The sequence below is a fragment of the Aythya ferina genome, assembly GCF_964211825.1.
Source record: "Aythya ferina genome assembly, chromosome: 4".
Taxonomy (NCBI): domain Eukaryota; kingdom Metazoa; phylum Chordata; class Aves; order Anseriformes; family Anatidae; genus Aythya; species Aythya ferina.
The window spans coordinates 59,112,887-59,136,272 of record NC_140300.1 but is presented as its reverse complement, the minus strand read 5'-3'; the positions used below and the strand labels follow the sequence as shown (position 1 = coordinate 59,136,272).

General features: G+C 39.9%; 1 protein-coding gene across 1 annotated transcript; it reads right to left on the bottom strand.

Moving 5' to 3' along the window:
• Window positions 1-1,145: 1,145 nt before the first annotated feature.
• Window positions 1,146-8,320, bottom strand: FRG1 (FSHD region gene 1). The gene is made up of 9 exons (XM_084517458.1): window positions 8,087-8,320; window positions 7,800-7,867; window positions 6,084-6,206; window positions 5,096-5,153; window positions 4,792-4,906; window positions 4,309-4,413; window positions 3,602-3,693; window positions 2,872-2,982; window positions 1,146-2,009 (listed from the first exon to the last, which is right to left on the bottom strand). Exons 1-9 carry the CDS (start codon window positions 8,146-8,148, stop codon window positions 1,973-1,975), a joined length of 771 nt encoding a protein of 256 aa, XP_084373584.1. The 5' UTR covers window positions 8,149-8,320; the 3' UTR covers window positions 1,146-1,972.
• Between the last annotated feature and the right edge of the window lie 15,066 nt (window positions 8,321-23,386).

The following is a 23,386-nucleotide window of genomic DNA, read 5'->3' as shown; positions in this document are numbered from 1 at the left end:
TCTGAGGATACCTGCAAAATTAGAATCAAAGGTCAGTGGTGCTAATTAGTTTCTTTATGCAAACCTTCTACTGCTGAGTCTCACTACAAAACACTTCAGTATTCTTAGTGATTGCTTGCTTTGAAAGAACATGCAGTTAATAGAAACCAATAAGAAATAAAGATAATTTCCAGCCATTCCTGTTACGGTATGCTTATGCTATTACCTTGTATCTTATGATTAAAGATTAAGCTCCAATTTTTGTACTAAAACTAAAATTAGAATCTGTTAACACTTTAAAATGAATCATTGAACTCGATACTGCTAAAAAGGTAGTGTTTGATCACTGTGTGATCATCCGATCACTACATTTTTGTTAATAGTATGGCCTGAAATAAAATAGATAAAGGATACCTATCACTGCACAATTATCCCAGTTGCACAAACTGGGGGGGGGGGGACATTTTTCATTTCTCAAGCTAAATTGGGAAGAAAAGGCACTTAATTCCAAAATAGACATTCATACAAGGAACTACTGAATATGCCTATTCTTAGAAAAAAAATAGACATCACATGAATGGGAGGTATAAATTGAATAAATTCCAATGACTTAGAGGAGAAAGCCCTGTGGCAAATCTCTTTACTCAGACCGGATAGAGCTGGTTATGGAAAATTTAAGAGAGTCCTCAGAGAAAGGTCTAAATTTTCATTTGCTTTTCTAGAAACACACATTGAAGAATCACTGCATTGCATATGAATTTGCCCAGCCCATGGATTTTTTTCTCCTTTTGGTTTCATATATCTGTATGGGTTATCTCCTTATTTATCCCTTGGCTAATCTTCCCCTACCAGCTATTGTTTTAATCTTGAAAATTCAAATCAGTTTAGATAATTACAATGCACCTGAACTCTCCATTCTTTTACTTAAGATCAAAAAAAGACCCATTTAAATTGCCACTACTGCCTAGACTTTATTATCCTGTTCTCGTGCTTTTTGCAGACATCATTATCTTGCACTAGCTTATGGCTTTGTACTACTGCAGTTCAAACTGACAGCTAGGAGAGGTTTTATGGAGATAACTCAAATTATCATCATAAAAATCCTCAATATTATTACCAAGTCATCTTTATGAAGCAGATTACAGAAATGGAGAGAGTAAGTGATCTGAGGTAGTTCCTATGGAGATGTTTTTATTGAAAAACTTGGGAATCAGAACAGACATGGAAAACCATATTTTATACAAGATACTAGGAACATGTATTACACTATGACCTTAAATTTTTTTTTTTTTTTAAATTGAAGTCCATACTCTCAAGAAACCAGCCAGTTTGATTGAAATGAGTCTTCCCATCTTGTAAAATGCGCAGCCTGCTAACACAAGCCAGTCATTCCCTTTTGTTATGAGATACCCGCATTTCCATTTGTAATGGGGTTCTTGTGACTTGTTCACACTTCCACCATATGGATTACATCATTTCTCCATCAGACAGTGGGTCTGTTTTGAACACTGTTTAAAAAGAGACTGAATATTCTGGCCCCTACCTGATACTGCACAGGAAGGCTCCACAGACGTCCTACTCAGTTTCTGATATGATGTATTCTAAGACATCCATTTGCAATTGTTTCCTCTTGTTTGTTGAGGACAGTTATGCATTTCTTGATAGTTCAATGTGCTAACAATATTTTCCTTTTGAGCTTTATCACCATTCTAATCTGCCCTTTAATCACTGTAAGTTCAGGTTCATTTCATCAACCTCGGAAGATTCACTGGTAGAATAATTTGTCTTCAACTAAATAACTATCTTGCTATTCATTACTAGAAGGTGACACTAGTTCAATGCCTAATTATAGTTCTCAGGCAGTCCTTTAAAAATAATAAAATAAAAACATCAGCAAAATGCGTTTCGTAAAAAATAATTATAAAACACTTTACTTGTGTTTTCAATTTGACCATATAATCAAAGACGCAGAGGAAAACAGCCCAGCTGGTTGTCACTTGCAGTATCTGTCCGCTTTCACTTTTGCTCGCCTGTGTGGAAAGAGTAAGGAAACAAGACTTAGACTAAAACCAAAGGCGATTACATCTGAATGCTTTAGCTGCCTCAAAGTCTTAAACAGACACAGAAAGCAGTACTCTCAAACTTTACTTCAAAGCACACATAAAAGCCTAACAATACTCTGTTACTTTTTTTTATTTAAAGGAGCTACAGCTATAACAATGTGTAAAGTTAACATTGTCTTTCCTTTCTAATCAGGACCTGTGTTTTGTCAGATCACTCAGGGAGGGAATTCAACCTGAGTGACAGTTGAAACTGACACCCAGTCATGACACATCGCCATGGTGTGTTTTCACATCACAATAATACAGTATCATAAATCGTCTTCTGCATTTCACCCACTGAATTAACACAACAAATATTTATACCATATAAGATATTTTAAAAGTTCAAGACAGTTTCTGTATTCTCAGCTTACAGGGAAAGATTTATTCCCACTAGGTAATGTGAAGACTAATTAAGAAATGCTATTTCTCTTTAAAATGCAGCTGTCTCCTTTCCAAAATGTTCTGGTACTGAAGGTGCTGAAAACATGAAAAAAATTTTTTTAAAAGATTTATCCCTCACTTCCACTGTACTCCACAAACTGAGCAAACTTCTTTATAGATGTCCAAAAGAATTCACTTCTGCTTAAATCCCAACCTGGGAAGTTCAGCCAAGGAAGTGAGAACTCAGAATAATAAAAAAACAGAAGAGGCAGAACACCAACCAAGGAAAAAATGTGCAACACCCACACCTATTCCCTGAAATCTAGCCATCTTTTGTACTCCAAATTCATTGCAATTCCATCTCCCAATAGCTTTTAAATCAGTGCATTATTTCTTAATGGAGTACCTGTCGAGCAGTGTTTCGTGGAAAGTGCCTTCTTTCCTGGCTTTTCTGAGGGCTTTTGTATCTTCTTTGCTTATTTTGAGCTTTTTGTCTTGAAAACTTTGGAATTTCTTTCTATAAAAGGGAAAAAGTGTAAGAAGTTAATTTCTTTAAAATTTTATGTTTCAGTAAAAACAACGGATAAGCAACTTAACTCCTGTTGTGCAACTGGCCTAATAAAATCCAATAAACCATCATACTATCAAGTAGTGCTATAAGACTTCCCTAGGTGAAACACACTCAGGCATTTTTGGCGTTAAGTAGGAACAACACCATACATAATTAACAGTGTGGTTACAAGTTCTGAAGAACTTCAGCTCCTTCTACTACTAGCATGACAAGTCAGGAGTGAAGGGGGATAGAGGACTCTGGAGTGAAGCTGAGTAAGGGGAAAGACAGGCATTTTAGTTTTTTGGTCCATGTTTCTCACTACTTATGTCTATTTTATTAGTCAATAAGTTAATTTTCTACAAGTTGAGTCTGTTTTAACTGCAACAGTAACTGACAAGCAAGCTCCCTGTCTTGATTTTGACCCGTAAGCCTTCTCAGCCTATTTTGTGTCCTCATCCTGATAAGGTGGAAGAGAAAGTAAATAAAGAACTGCATGGGAGTTTAGCCCTTCCAAATAAAACCCTAAAGAAAAGAGGAAAAAAAAAAGGTATTTAAATCTGTTAAAAGGCTCTCAATTACATACACATAATTGATTTCACACTGTTTAACATTTCCTTTATCTTCTTGTGGGATGTCATCCTTCTTCTTAGTTTCTCTTTCAGCACAAGTTCGAATCTAGTCATCGAGAAGAAAAAAAAACAGAAGTTGCACGTTAAAGAAGATAATATATCCTGCATAACTTAAAATCTGTGACTGTCATTCTGTTAGCACCTTTGAAAATGGTTAATTCACAACCAGAGAAAATAGCAGTAACAGCAAAAGCTGCCTGAAATATGAAAAAGGATTAAACATAGTCCTTAATACTACTCTAAGGCACAGCTGCTTTCATCTCAAAGAAGCACCATTACAGTTTATAGAGTAAGCAGGGCTAAAACACCTTTTAGAGAAACTGACTCCACAGCATTACTGCTCTGACTAGTACATGCTTCCCTGTTTGGAGAGGCATGCCTTCTGTTGGACATGAAAGAGAAGATGGTCCTTCCACATCCTCTTACATAAGCAGCCTCCACACCTGCATCATTCTGGCTAACCTTTTTTTGTCCCTGGTTCTGTCAGATTTCGTCTCTCTTGTTGAGAGATAAGCTGTTGAGAACTATCTGCAGTATCACACAGAAGGTCTTACCCACCATTTCTTTAGTGAAACAAATACAGTAAACAGGAAAGTATCTTGTAATTGTAACCACAGAGTAACTGTACCATACAGATACTTAACTGTAGAAGACAGATTACCTTTATCATTTCTTCTTCCCCTGCTGTTTTGCTTTTGGCTTCTATATCTCCCTCTTCATTACATCTAATAAAACGGCTGTTTGCTGCTAGCAATGCCATCTTCTTCTGCAGAAAACAGTATCACATGATTAGAATAAGGAGTGTGTATATAAACATTGATGCATAACATTTACTTCATTCCTCAGAAAGCTCTGTAAATGTGTCCTGTTCTTTGACATATAGACACTTCAACAGCTAGCTAGTGGACTCCTTTGTTCTTAATTTGTATGTTAAACTGCAGTAACTTTAGGTACTTTAAAAACTTAAGAAGAAATACAGTAAATACATTGTAGGAGGGGAAAAAAGAACACTAGAATTTACAATATGGAAGAGACTGTGAAAGGGCAACCAACAGTAAACATCTTATTGCCTGTCAATATAGGCTGCAAGTCAAAATACAGTTACATGTTGGGAATCTCAAGAGAGTTGTCTGAAGCAACTTACATCTTGAAAGACAGGTTCCCATTGCTCTCTTGATCCTATAGCATCTGAACGTCCAATAACAAGTCCATCTGAATTTATACCGAGGTATTTGCCATAACCAGACTTCAGAGCAATTCTCAAAGGGAAAATGAAGTGAAACAATTAAGAATGTTTTGAGAGAAAGCCATTCACAATATTCAACACACCACAAGCATATTTTTTTTGGTATGCAATTTTTTTCCAAGAGAAAATTAAAACTCGTTCATACCAGAAACAAACAAAAAAACAAATATTAAAACTTGAAATATTTTGTTACAATAGTTACCTTGTATCAGACAACTTCACTGCTGTAAACTGTTCGGGAGGACTAGGGCCTTCATCACCTTAGGAATAAAATTTTCATTAGTTAGACATTAAGTATTATGCACACAGTATTTAAATTGTTAATACTGCAGTTTCAAACAAGCTGGAAAATTACGCAACAGCTTCTGCTAAATACTATGGAAAGCTACAATACTGCATTTCTTTAGAAATTCCTTTTGAACATTCACACTTAAAATAAAAAGCAATGCAGGAGCTTATCTGCATTCATGTATTTGGTGGGCTTTAAATAATGCAAATGCAATCCTTGTGTCAAAAAAACAAAACAAAACAAAAAAAAACAACACAGAAAACGTGATCTCCTTATAAAATTATTTTCTCCATACCAAGACATACTACGGTTCAGCTGTGGTAACCTAACTTACCCAAAAAGCTACTACTCTCCATCTCTCAAAACCCAAGTGAGATAATACTGTCATCATTGTTTTTATCTCACTCTGGAGATGAGGCACACTGTCAGGGTTTTGGAACAGTTCTTTTCTGACTGATGGTTCCGAGATTCAAATTCAGAGACAAGCTAATTATCTCCACCACCTTAGTAGCCCACTTGCACAGCAACAATACAAATACAGCACAATGAGGATACAGCAATACTCCTTGATGCTCATCTACCTTGAGTTTCACTCTTCAATTGGCACCAGAAGCATTTTATAGAATTTAATAAAAGTTATACTGCTTTTTATTCAGTAAGTTGTATGGCCTTTAACAGGTGATCCTTTCCAATGCGGTTCAATTTATTATACACATAACACAGCAAGAAACTAAGTAAGTGAAACTGATTGGTAGTCATTAGGTTTCCGTCACGCTACAGCCAACTTTATTGCATTACATGTAATAACTGCCTTGAGCTGTAAAACAGTTTGCCTTAAAGTGATGCTACGTTCATGCTTTTCATTACTAAAACTATTTTTTCCAAGTTTCCTGAAACAAACCTTTATGCGGTGCTCCAAGTGTAAACAAACCATTATCAAGGGCATGGATGTAAGCTCCTTTATCCATTTCTATAGCTATAGTTCCTGTAATTTCACCAAAATTACTGACAGCCCACCAGTTTCCTAAAATACAAAACATCACAGTTAATGGAGTAATTACAACTTCTGATTACAGTGGTTCAAGAGATAGTAATCCAGTACCTACTCTGAGATTTGGCACTCTATAGATAGCAACAGGCTTCTAATTGCAGGCTCCTGCGCTCCATCCCCTCTTAGTGCTGTTAGGCCATGGAATGCATTGATCCATCCAGCAGAAGATATACCTTGCAAGAAAGATTCCTTCCCCCGTTCCCACCCCAAACTGCTTCCTCCAGTTTTGTAGTCACAGTCAATTACTAGTGTAATGATTTCTGTTGTGCTGGAGAACCTCTCATCTTGCTGCTGGATTAATTCATGAGCTGCATTCCTTAGACTTCAGATGTTCTGGACAATCAGTGTCAAATATTTTAGCTCCCCAGAATCCAAACTTAAAGGCTCACATGTATAAATTGGAATTATGACATCTGTATTTTTAAAGAGCAAAACTTTCTCCTGGTATAATCTTAGATATATTTTCTGCCTAAGATAATTATTTTAAAATTAATCAGAATGACGTCTTTTTTCAGAAAGTTGGTCCTGAGCAGAAATAATGTTCCCCTAACTTCATACAACATACAGAGCAAATAGGCTTGTCCTACAATGTCATGGCTTAGAGATCAGCATATGAAATTTCCAAAATCTCTTTCAGCACGTCTTTTTGTGACATTCCTTTGGTGTAAAATATAATAGTCCATTTTCTCATATATGGTATTTTGTTTTAACAGAAAAATAGGGATAACTCCCCTTGTACGGCTTTGGATTATGCCTGTGCACACATAACAGAAAGTGACATTTATCCCGTAACATGCACTGTTACGGTATATATCTGCATCTTTCAGGGCTTTATGGTTATTTCTTTATCTGTTTTTGTGAACTGTGATAAATCAAGCATACAGCAGTTCCAGAATGCAGCACTTAGCTAAGTTATCACTCAAGACCATACATACTTTGATCCTCCTCTTCCACAAATCAGGAAAAAATACCATTATATTTGGATACTGGTTCATGTTTGTCATCTTCAGTTTCAATTACTGATAGCAAGTTTGTAATGTGAATTCATCACAGTAATCACGACAAACTGAGAACAAGTAAACAAACCAACCAAGACTTTTCCTTTTTAGAGGGCTGAAGGTTTGAGTGAACTAAAGACCCCAGGCAAGAAACAACTGCTGGCAGAGTAAGAGCAGGAAGTACAAGCACCCCATCTAGTGAACTTTCAAGTAACAGTAACACAAGATACATTATTTACATACAAATATAAACAAAAGTGTTACAGCACTAAATATAAGTCTCTCTACCTGAACCAAATACTCTTGGGAAAAAAAACACACGAGTTACAAGCAGACAAGGAGCTTGAGGTTATGTAAACAAATAAGTGTGTTAAAAAGATAAATATGTGTAAAATTGATCCTACTGGTGTCAGAAATTCCGTCTGGTACCTAAGAAGGCATGACTTATAAACAATGTGCTGTGACAAGTAGTTAGAAACCTGCTTTAAGCGCCCTACAAGCACCTCTTCAACTTGTGCTACCCCCTACAGCTTCCCCACTGCCACACAGCTCCTGCAGGGCCGCTCACCGACGATATCAAGCTGCTCTTCCGCATCCTCCTCCCTTTTCCTTTTCTTCTCCTTGTGCTTCTTCTTGCTGCGAAAGGAGAGGGACAGAGGTGGGCACACGCCTCCCACCCAGACCCCCGCTCCGCCACAGCCCCCGAGGAGCGGGGCACCGGGGGGCGAGCGGCAGCGCACCCCAAAACCCTCACCCACCCGCAGCCCCTTTACAGCGACACCCCCCACCCCGTGCCGAAGCCGGTGGCGAGGCACCGAGCCGGCAGCCGAGGGCCAGGACGAGCCGTCCCCTCACCTCTTCTCCTTCGCCCCTTTGAGGACCAGCTTGGTGGACTTGACGCAGGAGTACTCCGCCATGTCGGACCCAGGGCAGGGCAGGCAGGGCCGGGCTGCGCATGCGCCCGGGGCTCAGCCCTCTGCCGCCGCCATGGCGCCGCTCGGCGGTTGGAAGCTGAGTCTGAGGGGGAAAGTGAAAGAATCAGCCCGCTTTCTCTTACACCAAAACAGACACCTTTAGCCCCACCTTCTTAACAGATACTATTCGCTCTCCTTTTGGGAATGACCTCAGGAACACACGTGTAATCAGGCTCCAAATTGCAGCAGTCGTTTTTAATTTACGTTTTATCACCCAGCCTATTGTTTCCACTTCACACCAGAAGAAGGGGTTTTGTGCCCCAAATGTTGTTTGCTTCTGATTAAACTGGTCAAGTGAAGGACGCCACCTCTGTCAAATCTCACGGACGCATACCCAGGTGCTCACATTGTGTTATTTCCCTCTGACTTCTCATTTCATCACCTGCCGATGCTTACAAAGCTCCCACAAGTAAGTTCCTCCTGCAAGTAATAAATGAGGTTCATGCAGTTATGTTAAGGTCTTTACAATCGCTGAAATCATGTCTGGGAGATAAAACTACATGTGTAACTTCTCTCAGTGAATGACCCAGGAGTTTGCTGATGACTGCAGATGTCTTCTGCAGATACCCTGATTGCATCCAGGACCCTGCGATTTCTCACAGAAATGCTTTTAATTTTTATCTATATGCCTAATGCGAGTAACCCCGCATTTTTGTCTGCAAGCTGTGTTGGAGTGGTTACATCTGCCATGTGAAATGAAGACAACATTGTGTCTGTAATGGACTCTCAGGAGTTTTTGGCAGGTCTCCCATTTTGGAGCTTTGGGGAGAAGGAGGCTGGGAAGAGGCATGGGCTTGTCAGTAAAAGCAGTGCTTGAATCAGGCTGCTGGTGCACGTAGATTCAAAATGCTTTTTTATTGTGTCCCTGGCGTACTGCCTTCCTGCTTGTGTCTTCACCCGCTGTGGTCTGTTACTGAAAGACACTCGTCTCTTTGGTCAGCATTTGGGAAGTGGGTAACTTGAAGCAGGGCACTACTGTAGTAAACAGTAGGTGACTTTATGGATTTATTGATTTCCCAGTCCCTGGAACGTGGATCTCTGTAATTAGGGCTTCAAGTAAAAACTGAAAAAGCAGAGACTACAGAAAGCTTCAGGCAATGATGGGCTCCTTGCTGACTGCTTCTGATTTCTTAATGGAGCTCAAATCAGGGAATTGTGTTTGCAAAGGCTTGTATCCAGTGAGGCTGTGAAGGTCCCACATGTCTTACCATGTGTGTGAAGGACCAGAGAACATCTGTATTTCCAATTACAAGACTGAGATACCTTGTTAAACCGCTAGCAACCCATCCATTGCTTTCAACCTCATCTTCGCATACATTCTGTTTCCAGTTTTCACCTTTCTAGAGATTATTGCCTGACTTCTAGAAACCTTTTGGCACTGTCATCTTAGAGTTTTACAATCAATAATAGAGTGGTTGTTACTTATTGTAAACAAACTTCCTTGGTTTTGGTGGTAGATAAAATGGCTTGTTCTCAGTCAAAACATATTTTCAGTATATCAATTTTTTGTACTACATACTCTTGTCTGCAGATGTTTGGAAACTAAATCAAGCTAGCATCAGCACAAAGAAATTTTAGAAAATATAATTTCATTTGGCTCATTTTATCATTAACTACTTTTTTTTTTTTTTTTTTTTTTTTACTGATTCTAAACAGGTATGTGTAAATTTTAGTAAAGTGATTAAGAAAAGAGAGCAATTTGTGTAGGAATTAGAAACAAGCACAGAAGAAGAGCGAAGCAAAAAGAATGCCTGTCAGCACGCCCGTTGCCCTGCTTTGACATTGCATGCTAAGTTGTTCTTAAGTGTTTTGGTTGTTCTGGGGTTTTATTCATTTATTTATTTAGGCCTTGATTCTGTGGAGAGAAAATCATCAGGGGGGTCCCTATTGTTTTCTTAGCTCTGGTTATTTAATCTGACAGCTTTATTTATGATTTATTACTTTTTGATTGCTTAACTGTGCAACCTTAGCATAAGGGGAGTATTTATATACTCTTGTCAAAGCAGGTCTGTATACATTGATTTGCCATTACCAACACTTCAAAAATCTTAAATACTTTCCTGGGAGGGAAGATGGGAGGGGAAAAAGGTAATATTTTAGCATCTTAGGAAGCAAAGATATCTTGCCCACTCGTGGTTAAGAGTATAAAGTTTTCAAAGTTCAACATTTTCAGTAGTTACCTAAGGCAATTGTCATTTTTCTTGTTAACGTTTAAAAAACAAAAGCAAGTCAAAGTGGTTTGTATTTTAAAATATGTGTTTATATGATAGAAGTGCATGAGATTTATACTTTGCTACTTGTCCACCAGATGCTGCTATAACCACAAAAATAAGTGCAGATTAAAAAAATCTTAAAAAAAAAAAAAAAAAAAAAAAGAGTGGTTTTATTTTCATTACAGATCACCCTTACATATCCTGATCCCAGAAAGAATTACACACATACTTACATTTTTGCGCTGGGAATAGCCCCAGTGAGTTCAATTAAGCAACTCAATGTGTAAAGTGAAGCATGGCCATAAGCTTCCCTAGGATGAGGCCATATCAATTGTGTTTGCTGGTTTAATTTCCATGTTGTAAAGAGATGAAGGAACAGGCAGAGGGACAGAGGCCATAAACTTCTAATTTTAAATGAAAATTAGCCTCCTAAAGTATGAAATATACCTTCTTATTAACAGATACATTTTTATTTACAATTGACCTATTTTATTTTTTTTATTTTTTTTTAATTTATTTATTTTTTTTAATTTAGCAACTGCAGCAACAAACAGGCATCACTACCATATATACAGAAGACAGTGAAATCTTTTCCTGCAGGGCAAAGTGATGCCCTCAATCAGAAAACCGTATCTAAAATGGTGCTACTTTAGAAAAGCCATTTAAACTCTAATTTGCTAGTTAGTATTTTTGAAATTAAAACATTTCCAAAATGTGCTGGCTACAACTGTTTAAAAAAATAGAGCAGTCCATTTTCCTTATGGCAACGGAAATAAATGGAGCCTTTGTGTTTGCAAATGTAGAAAACAAATCACTTTTTTAATGACTGGATTTTTTCCTGCCAGCTTGGAATTTGCCGCATGTGCATTTTATTTTGAATGCCTAAAGAGTGAAATTATTTGCCATCTCTCATGCAGATGGGGCAGATTGGCTGAGGTGTCATTTGCAAAATGTGCACTTTCATCGTTTAAGTTTGAAGGGGATCATTACAAACAATGTTTCCTGTAGACACTATGGAAGTGCAGAGCTGAAACTGAGTGTCCATGGATGTAGCCTTGTGTCCTAAGAGCCTGAACCAAAACTTGGTCACGTTGGAGTTTTCTTCTGTCTTGTTTATTTATGTTAAGAGATAGAGAAATACCTTCCCAAAGCAAAGAAACTTGAATTAGCTCTCTTGGTAGCAGAGTTGACAAATAGTCTGTGTGCTTTTTCTTGCTTTCATTTATAAGTATGGGGCCCTTGTGAAATACCTAAGCTGCTGACTGATGTAACAGTGAAGATTGATCCAGTTTTGTTTACTCATTTACAGAAGGAGTGAAATCTGATGTGAGTTAGAACCAGAGCAACTACATTTTAATTTTTCCCAGTGGGACGAAGTACATACGCAGGAACGTTGCGGTGGTTTCTCATAATGTTCTGCAGCAGTTGTGTGAGAGTGTTGATGCATCCCCAGGACATGATGGTGCATATCACAGTGACATGACAGATGTATATAAAAAGCTAATTTGATTCTTGGCACTTCAAATCCTGCATGCTGAAAATGCTTTTATTACGGCTTCTCAATTTTAAATGTGACCCGAAATTACCTTTTTTAAAACCTAAAATGCTAGAGTTAGGTTTTTAGCACAGATGAATAAATATTTACAAAATGGCATTTCTACTACTCATTTATGGTATGCTAGTTGGAGCATTTGGAAAATAGGAAGGAGTTTTGATCCTGTCAGGGGCGGGATGGAGCCCCAGTGCTCAGGGCCCCTGTGATGGTTGTGGCTTCTCCGCTGCTGCTCTGCCTGATCCCTCTCTCCCTCACTTTCCTCCATTCTTGCTCTGTAAAATTATTGTGGCTATGTTTTTGCAGGTAGCCAGACCTTCCCAATGTCTGCTTCTCCAGATGTTGGGACCACTGCACTACAGCTTAGCAGTGGCAGACAGTGCACTCTCCAAAGTCCCTTTCTGTTGGACAGTGGGGAAATGAAAAGAGAAATAAATAGGAAACCTTGAATGTACAGTAATCTCACACAGGCACCAACTCTGTGTGGCATTTACTTGGCCTCAGGCCATCATACCATCTCCAGTGCCATATCATGTCTACTTTTTACACGTTCTGGGATTCTTTTCCACTGGTTGCTCTGATTTTTATCCTGATTTACTAAGGAGGATGTTTATGTATACGAATGCATGTCTCTCTCTGCCTGTTGGTCTCTGTTTCTGTATCAATATTTCTGAACTGGTCAGTTGAGTTCTGCTTTAATGGATAAATGGAAGTCATGAAGATAATTAAACTCCAGTGAGTTCTGAAGGAGTTGTTAGGAAGAAGGCCTATAACTTCCCTGATGGATGGACAGGCTACAGTGTGAACTCCCATATTAGAGATGGGAGAGAACCCTCATATGGGAAAGAGTCTGTGAGGAAAAACTCCTTGTAAATCATGGGACACTAACGAGTGAAAAATCAAACTGCATTGCTTCCAGTGCTTAAGAAACAATTTATTGCTATACACTGTAATTCTGTTTTTTATGGGATGGAAATTTGATTCTGTAAGTTGAGTGTATTTGATATTTTTTTGGCGTTTCCTGACAAATAACTAGCCTGCTTGATGCAAGTGTAGTTGAAAGCCCATTCCTCAATCCACTGGTACTGTAGGTAGACTCACATATAAATTAAACATGACAGGATTTTGTGGCAAGTTACCTGCTTTGTGCTGTGTGTTCCCATGCAGACTTTTACCTCTCTGGAATGCACTTTTATTCTCGTCTCAAGTGAGCCTCCTTTCCCTTGTTATTTGTGGTTGAGTTTATTATGTCATTAGGAAAGCCCCAACGTCCATGGGGAAAGAAAATGAAGTGGGCAGTCTACATTTCATGTATACAGACTGTTGTTGTGGTTGTTCTCTTTTTTTCAGCCTATATTTATATTTCATTTAATTTAAATGTCATTTCTATGTAGTGTTAATCGAATGCTTCAAAACAGATTTCTTCCTTTTTGTGTTTCTTTTGCCACCTAGTACGAAATAAACAGGTGGTTTTGCATGGGCTAGGAAGAGTTAAGGCAGCCTTCCATCAGCAGAGAGGTGGCTTACAGGGAGGTGTACCTCACCTTTCCCCACTGGTCCCTTTTGCTGATGGTACAGCTTGTCTTTTGGCCCAGACCAAAAGATTTTTAGGGAAACAACCAGCCAGAGCTCTTGTATTTTTATTTTTTTTTCCTAAAACTGTTTCTTTTCTTTATTTTTTTTTCTTCAAGAGTATGTAACTTTCCTTCGGGCCATATATTTTTCTTACCCTGTGTCCTGTGAGACAGCGTGGATGTCCTTTATAAATTCAATGGGGATATGAATTGGCAGAGCTTAAAAGGAGAACAAATCCTTGGCAGGGTGTTCGTTGTCAGTGCTGCCGTCCTCCCTGGCCATAGAACTGTGCACTTTTTCTTTGTAAATTATGTTTCCTCTCCCCCAGGATTACCAGATAATTTCTTTCTGTATATTTTATTTTTTTTTTTCTAAAAGAACAAGCTCATTTACCCACTATGATTGTTTTCATTGCCCATTTGAATTTGAAGAGCTATTCTAAGTGATTTTCCTCTCTTATCCTCCATAGCTCCCGATTCCATGTAATTTGTCATGAATGCAGATGCACTTCCCCTAAAAGGCAATTTTATTAATGCAGTGGCGGTGAGTGTGTTTTAAAAATGCTTTTGTATGGACGTAGCAATTGTGGAGGTAGGAGGGAGACCTGTAGGCTATTGCATACAGAATAGGTGCAGGCTAGGCAAAGGTAGAGAAAGCTTTTTGCTCTGAAGGAAATTCTGAGCTGTTCATTCTCCCTGTCCACTCACTTCTTTGTGAATGTATAGGATTAAGTGATAGTGGTTCCAAATGTGTTTTATTTTCCTTCTTGGGCCAAATATAAAAGAGAAATAAACACACTTCTGCATATTTGTGGCAGCCTAACTCAGACTGTCATACTTGTTTTTCATCCAAAGAGCCTCCAAATTGTAACAATATTTATTAGGTTTTGAAGCAGTTGAAAGGCAATTTTAGAAATTTTAAAAAATATTTACCTTAATCAGGACCATGATCAATATCTAGCTGTTCTTTTGTTGTTAATTTTGCACGGATATCTAGTAAGTCTGGTTTGCCCTGCTTTTTGTGTTATGCTTTCTAAAAGCAGCACAAGCAGAACAAAACAGGTCCTGAGTTCGCACTCATCCTTCCTTTTTTCCATTAGGAAATAAAGTTTCTAAGCCATAACACAGTATATGGAAACTGTTTTGAGATGAGGCAGCCAGAGATGGCAGCATTCTCCGTTCTAATGCAGCTTGACTTTTTTTTTGTTAAGCTTCAGTAATTTGAGTGAATGAGTAATGTCAGGCTTTTAACTTCCACCGAAAAAATACAACACAAAGCAGGGTTCCTGTCCTTCACGTTTATGAAGAAGACATAAAACCTGATTTTAAGAGTGTAAAACTTTGAAAGGCAGAACAAAAGGCAGCCACATGTATTGTTTTTTAAAAATACTGCTTTTATATGCCATTGCTGTGAGGTTTTTTTTGGTCTGACTAATGATTGTTGAGTGCTTTGAGTTGGCAACATCTGTTGGCTTGTGTCCTGTCACAGCAGGTAAGTGAGTGGGAGTTGAAATTGCTGATCTTCCCACATTGTGATCCTGAGAGAGAAGGAGAGAGAACATTTCAGCATGCATCACCTGCTTTCTGACTCTTTTCCCCACAACGTACCGTCAGATACATCAGTGTTTTGCTTACAGTCTACGTGCAGCACAAAATATTTTTTCCCAATTAAGCTTTGTTTTGCTGAAGGGGTCTCTCCTGCTCCTGAAAATCCCAAACCTAATTTACCAAAGATAAAAATAGCCCTTTTGCTGTCACAGCTTCATGAAACTATGTTGTGACAAGTCGTGATCTGGTTTAGATCATAAAATGTGAAGTCAGGGAGACTGGCTGAGGTGTTCAGTGCATCCCAGCGTACTGTCTGGCTGGAGCGGGGTCCCATGGAGTAATCCAGGCAGAGTTCTCTGGCATGTGCAACAGATGTGGTGTAACTTATGCAATTAACTTCTTAATGGAGCACTGAGCCCTACCCATACTGTTTCTTGACATGTCTGGGAGTCTAGAGTCCCTAGGGGGGCTGTGTGTGAGGGTCTGCTGTAACCTGTCTGGAGCACTAGACCTGAAGGTCACCCAGGGCCTGCCTTGGATGCTTATTCTTGTGCAATGTGTGTCAGTCAGATCCGGTTGCGTTGTGCTCCAGGGGAATAATTTAGCACTGGTAGGGCCCTGTGTTGCCATTGTCTTTGCAAATGACCAAAATCTAGCTCAGGCTTCATCCCTGCCTGAGGTGTCTAGAATTACTGTATCTCAGAGGTATGAAATGTCTGGTTCATACCCATGGCTGGAGCTCCCAAGTGTCCAGCAGAAAGCCTCAAGCAGCCCAGCTAAAGGGGAATAATGTCCTGCCCAGGCCTCAGCAACAGGAGCGGGCAATGCACAGTCAGACATGTTGGCCACGTGCACCATAGCCACACACCTCATTGTCCCCTGGAGACAGGGACATTGCTCTGTCCTGAGCAAGGCAAACGGAAGGCGAGTGCAGCTGGCTCAAGTTAGAGCAAAGAAAAAGAGCGGCAGTTCATTTTTTTTTTCCCTCAGGAGTTGTGTGAAAGCCAGAGAATAGGCTTGTGTTGTTTAAGTCAAGCAGCTTTGTTAGTCTAAAAATGATTTTGGTAGTCTCGTGGTGTGAGGCAAGAAGTGAGGCCTGCAAGCCAGGCTCCCCTGCTGTGCTGGGCTGTTGAGGCAGCACAGTTAGTAAGAAAGCAAGGGTTTTTGGCCAAGGAAGGTCCAGATCACCTATACCCATGCATGCAAATAGAGCATCCATCCACCAAATGACGGTGAAAACTCAACAAGGAAAAGCACGGAGGGATCTGTCAGGCTTCTGGATGCTGTATGGAACCCGCTCCCTTCCTTTATGTACCACTATTTCACTCCCCTGACCTGACGGCACCAGGCCTTTCCTCCCTCTGCTTCTGGGGGTGTGGGAGCTGGTAAATATGCTAAGACTGTTTGGAGGTGCCACTGTTTTCTCTTGTACACGTGGAGGCATACGACAGGACTCCCCAGACTTGCTGCCAGTGATAAGTGTTTTTGAAAGTGTGCCTAAAAAGCAGTTATGGCTTCAAATGTGATGCTAGACTGAGAAGCAGTCATCCATTTGGCCAGCTCTCCTCTCTCCAGCAAATACATGCATTTTAACAATGACTATCAAACTGACATTGTGTTGATCCTGGTTCTGTATCAGACTTCTAACAGGTTGAGTGCTTGGAGCATTTGACTGCTTTTGCACCTCACTCTGCCCTGCTGCTGAGCTTCAGAGTAAGTTAACTTTAAGCCTTGGTGCCAGTGATGCCCTTGCAGAAGGGCACATCAGTGTGGGAGTGTGATTCAGATGAAAGCCATCAGGAGATGACCTTTATGTTTCCTGAGGGTACCTGTGAGTCCCCTGCTAGCAGAAGGAGGAAGAGCAGCTGGTGGCATCTGGCATTTCAAATGTCCTCTTTGATGTTGGTGACAGAGGGCTCGTTTTGGCCGGATGCACAATACTGCCTTATGCCTCTACAAAGCCTGTCCCTGCAGAGAGGCTAGGGAATAATTTTGGATGGGCTGGTGACATGGTTTTGGCTACTGCTGGGGTTGTGGCCTGCTCTTGGCATGAGAAATGCATTGCGGCCATCCTCTCAGGTGATGGCCGAAGGGTTAGATCCTCGGGGTCTTCTGTTTCTTCCCTTCGTCCTCCTGAAGGGTAATGAGATTCCTTGTGCCCTCCACAGGCTGCATGCTGTGTGGTGGCTTCATTCATCTGTGAAATAAACTCTAACCACGGCAGTTTTGCTTTTAATCTCTTCCAATCTCCCATGGAAGAGTTTTGAGTCCTCTTACAGACATCTTCCCCCACCCACTTTTCTTTTTCACATTAATTTGGCATGGCTTTTAAATGTTACAATCTGAGAAGTAAATCAGACAGTTTTCTCAATTGTGTGCCAGTTTTTAGAGCCTATGACGTGTCCATCTGGCTCAGAGACAGATTCCTAGTGCTGGGACCATGTAGTGCCTCAGGCTGTTTTCTTATAACCGTTAGATGGTACTATGATTTTCTTTCTGAGAGCCTGTGTACTCTGGGGTGTACCATAAGATATGATGGACAGGTGGGGATGGAGGCAGTGTCAAAAGGAATCCACACCCAGCTCCATCTTGTGGGCGAGATACTGGCAGCACTTCCAGCGTACCAGTGAAAACAATGTGGATCGTGAGACAAAACCTTTCAACCTAAAGTAGAAACAAAAAAAATGAGAGTATGTGACTGGGTCAGTATTACTTGTATTTATGAGTTGCCGCAAGCAGCAGAGGAGTATTCATGCAGACTCACATCTTCTCTTACTTAAAGGGAAGCTGTAAAGGCAAAGAAGTGTTTCATGAAGTGTTTTGAATGTTCATGCAGGGGAACACTGGTTCACCTAGTGTTTTATAAAATATAGAACTAGTTCTATAATATTTTATGCATCAGATCATGATTTAACAGGATAATGTGATTAGATCCATTTGTCTTTTCCTTTATTTCCCTGACTGCACAGAGAGGGTATGTATTCTGCAAAGTTCAGATCGAAAGCCTGCTTTGTAGCCTAGGTGGAACCCAGACCCTTGCTAAGCACGCAGTTTTTACTTTGCCACAGGTAGTGTGTGCGCGGTGGCTAGCGGGCTGATCGGTTTATAACTCCTAGGATCTTCCCTTACCTCTGCTAGAAGACCACTAACATCATTCTTCTTCTTCTTTTTCAGTGTTTTGCAAAGCAAAATAATGAATGGTGAATCAATAAAAGAACCCACAGTTTAACTGCTCTAAGGCAAAAAAAAAAAAAAAAAGGCAATTTAAAACTATAAATTATTTATTTTTCTTAAAGCATTTTAGCTGCATCATCGTTCTGTGTTTTACTTGAAATATTATTTGGATCCCCTTCATGTGAAATGCTTTATTTGAAGCTTTTTCAGACTGTTAAATTAATAGATTAGTTTTAGTAGTGAACCAGTTGGAGTTAATCAATTGAGTACAACTGTACAGAGGCTCTGTAAGCTAGGCTGGATTTGAAGGGTTTAATTTTAATCATAGTCTGAGAGCTACAGCTGCTTCATGTTTGTTTAGTAATAGAGTTGATGAGCAGCTAATTTGAAAGGAAAGTGCAGACACAGGTGTGAAATTCCTCATGGGTATAAAAGAACTGGCTCTGGAGGCACCAAGTTGGTGCTGAACATATTGTGCTATGGTAAGCCAATGAGTTTTTCTTCAAATATTTCTAAAAGAGTACACTTGACTTAAATCCCTTGACCCAAACATTCTGCACCTTTTTATCATACCACTAATGTGATCACTCAATATGTCAGAGACCGGGATTTGCTCCCCTGCTCTGTCTAGTGTAGGATTTGCATCTCCCAGTTCCAGGCCTTCAGGCCTAGCGGCAGCGCTGCTCTGAGCAGGCCTGTCCTCCTGGGGGCAGGAGGGATGTAACTGCTGAGGACTGAACCCCCCTTCTCTGGCACTTCCTACTCGCTGTGGTCTTTGATGTGAAATTGGGAAGGGCTCTGATTTGCGATCCTTTTCATGTTTGCTGTGATTGCGCTACTGCTGCTCTCACCGCTGCTGTGAATCACGGCATTGCCTTTAACAGCCATCTAGATAACTTTATGCGAGCAGTCTGGCTATTAAATTGTGGGAGCTGAGGAGATGCCACCTGATTTGCTCTGTTCCCTCTGCTACTAGATTGGTAAATTCTGGAAAATGTAGCTGTGGCAGCTGAAGGGGCTGCCCTCGCAGATACTGCCGACAGGGTTGGCCACTCTCTCAGCTGGGCTTTGGGTGCTGTCCATGGGCAGGGATTCCCTGAGAAGGCAGGACGTATGGGATGCAGGTGTCCTGCAGTTGCTATTGCAGTGTGGGCTTCTTTTGTGCAGCTAGCCTCAAAGCACCAATTTATGGCAGGCTAACATGGAGGAAAGATCTGGAGGAGATTCAAGAAAACTTCAGAAGTCTCAAATAGTTGTAGCAGGTTTTGACCAGGGTACATATACATAAACACTAGAGCTAGCTTTCTTCTGAAGTCTACGGACAAACATATATGTATTCTCCAAATTCTCACAGGAAGCATGAAAATATTATCTAAAACTGAGTCATTTTAATGATATCTGCATTTTCTTGATAAGATCACAGGCAGAAATACTGTGCAAAAAGGTGGCTCCAGTGTTGGAGGTTCAAAGCAATCACCAGACTGTGCAGATAATAAATCAGTTATCCGGCTTCTTTGAATTAATGAAAAATGAAGTCTTAAAACTTGTTTACTAATAATGAAGAATGTTACTGACATTTCTGTTAGGTAATTATATGTTAGTATCCATCTTTTATATATGGATGCAAAGATGAAGGTATTACAGCGGTGCCTATTTTGAGACTGTGGAAGTCAGTGACAAGGTGAGGAACTGATGCCAGCAATATTGATTTTAGCATTCTGTTGAAATAATCAGATGCGCTGTATCTCCCATTGCGAACTCATGCGGATCCTTGTGGAGTTCACCAGGCATTAATATTAATTCTATTTGAGATGAAGATGAATGAGGAGAGAGGCTTCCTTTCCCAATTTTAGGAACCTGAATTGCTGATACTTCTAATTAATCCAGTTAAAAAACAAAACAAAAACCAACAAACAAAAACCAACCAAAAAAAACCACAAAAACAAAACAAACAAAAAAAACCACCAAAACCCTCCACAAAAACAACTTTCTTCTGTGAAACAACGTGTTAGGTAGTTTTCCAGGTGTGGTTTAACAAGGTGAATCATGGATTCCACAGGGTCTTCGTATTGTCCAACACAGACAGAAAAGGCAAAAAGTAATCCTTTCTGTCCTGCTCTCTTAATATTTAGGGTTGTTATGGTTGTTGTGCTGGCATATAAATGATTTCATGTTAAGAATTTCCTACATTTTACAAAGATGGAAAAACTGATTTGGCTAATGTTTTAGTTTCACGATGCCTGCCTTTCATAGAGAAAACAACCGTGTTGTGAAAGGCATTGCATGCAGTAGTAAGAAAAACATCCTGTGCCTGGGAGGCATTGTGAGCCACCAGAATCAATCCTAGAACCTTATCAACTACAAGTAAACAATAAAATGAAACCCATTTATCTGAACGGGCACTACAAGTGTGCGATATGAGGACTGCAAACTTAACCCTGTCAAAACCGGCACAGCAGCAGGAGAGTTTTTTTTTTTTTTTTTTCCTTCCAGATTATCTTTTATTTTTCTGTAGGATGCTAGGCTTGGGGTAGGGGGGCATGTGTCCTTGTGCACATATATCCGTGTAGTTGAACTTATAAGCCATCTTCTACTTTAAACAGGAAAATTATTTTTTAACAGCTTTATTTTTAAAGTTTTACAGAGCTAATGCATGAACATTAAAAATCATTGTTTTTCACGTGATTTCTGACTGCTAGTGTAAAACTCAAAAGCAGTCTTCGATGTCGTAAGCTTGTCAGTCTGACTTGCTTTACAGTGAGAAGGAAAGAGTAGATGGAGCCTGTGTATTTTTGAAAGAACATCTGAAAACCAGTTATGGTTTCAAATGTGATGCTAAACTGAGAAGCAGTCATCCATTCGATCAGTTCTGCTCACTCCAGCAGATACATACATATTAAAATAAGATATCAAATCTACCTTGTCTGTGTTCATCCCAGGTTTGTCTGTATCAGACCTTCTGCCTTGACTAAAACTTCCAACAGGCTGACCAGCTGAGGATTTAACTGCTTTGGCACTGTACTCTGCTCTGTAAGTTTTAAGTCAGTTTTAAACTATCTGAAATTAGTTTCAAGTTAGTTTGGGTGTGACTTACAGTGATTGTGCCTCTACAAGGCCTCAGACACAGACTCAGCAGCACAGGTGCTTTGCACTATGCTGCTGGTGGAGTCGCTGCTGGGCTAGAGATTCTGTAGGGTCTTGGAATTTTTGTTAGCCATGACTGCTACTACAGCTGGAACTGCTGGAGAGCTCGGGAGCTCAAATATGGAGAACACTTGTAAATTGCTAAATGTATTGGGAAAACTTAACCCAACTAAGGGGAAATACTTAGATGTTTAGCTGGATAAATAAGTATCTGGGAGATGATTTAGAAATTATGAAAGAATATACACTTGTGTATGTAAAGGTAAAGAATACTCATTGCTCTAGCACCCCAGAACCAACTGCATATTTTCTAGATAAAAATAGTGACATTGAGGTGAGAGGGATAATGGAAAGCGAGCATGTAAACTGAAATGACTTTAAACAGACTAGAAATTCAAGTTATTAGTACATTCGAGTGTATTAATTCAAATTATTAGTATACTTGAGAAGGATTTCTGAGATAATCTCCATCCCAGAATTCTCAGAACTGTTGTGGTTCCACCTGGAAATATTTAAAACAAAGCAAAAGGGTCTTCCAGAGACCAGCAGAGTTACAAATAAAGAAGTATTTGAGAAGCAGCCAAAAGTCCTCATGAAAACTGCAGGTCAGTAAAACTGACCACAATTGCCTTCAAGTCTATAGACAGAAATGCAGCTTGAAGACATGGAGTAAAATGGAATTAAAATGCTACAGTGGTTTTTGAAAGATAAATTACATGAAATTAACATTACTGCTTTCTTTTGATCTGGTGCCAGTTTTGCTAAACAAAGATGATGTATCAGATCTTATCTATTGGAATTTCATTATAGCATTTGACATAGTATCACCTAATAAATAATGGCTTAAGTTGGAGGAAAAAGGGGGGTGGAAATCATTAATTTGAAAAGAGCTGCTAATGTTTAAAATATAAAATGCCCAGTCTATCTATCAAGATAAATCCAGTAAAGAGAGAGAAGGATGAATATCACTGTGTGGTCCCTGAAGAGGCCTTACCTGGAGTACTGCGTGGTCATCCATATTAAAGAGAAAATGAAAACTGAACAAGTGCAAAGAATTGATTGCTATTAGAATAATGAGGAAGATGGAAGATGTCACGTCTCTTCATTTTTTTTTTTCTTATACTTGTTTAGCTTAGCAAGGTGAAGGCTGAAAGGGAATATTAGTTTTTCTATGAATATATTAGGAGGTAAGCAGAAAAGAAGAATTCTGTAAGGTAAGGTTATTTTTAGAATAGCTTGTGATAATAGGTAGTGGGCAGAAATAAATGCAAGTGGAAATTAGAACAGCTAGCTGCTTTTAGGATGGAGCTTGACAAGTTCCTAGAAGGCCTTGCTGGGTTGGGCACCTGAGTGTGGTGGTTTTACCCTGCCTGGCAGCCAAACTTCACCACAACCGTGCTCTCACTCCTCCTTCTCAGAAGAAGAGGGGGAGAAGACAGTATGCTGGAATGAAAAAAGGCTCACGGGTTGAAGTAAGGATGATTTCCTTAAAAGGAAAAGAAAGAGGAGGAAATAAAAATGAGCAAAGTCTGCATGGAAGCAAAAAGGGAAGAAAAACAATTATTCTCTATTTCCCATTAATGAGCCATGTTCAGCCGCGTCCCAGGAAGCAGGGCCTCAATACACACAGTGGTTGTTTGGGAGGACAGACATTTTCATAACGAGAGCCCCCCTCTCCTTCCCCTTCCCCACCTTTTATTGCTGAGTGTGACGCCACATGGTATGGAACATCCCTTTGGTTGGTTAGGGTCAGCTGCCCTGGTGATATCCCCTCCCTGTGTGTTGCCCACCCCAATCTGCTGGCTCTAGGGGGCTTTGGGGAGTCCAGATGCTGTGCCAGCACTCCTCAGCAATAGCCAAAACACTGGTGTGACACCAATGCTGTTCTAGCCACATGTGCAGAGCATAACACAGCATGGGCTGCTGTGGGGAAAGTTAACTCCAGCCCAGGCAGACCTGGTACACCATAACAGTAA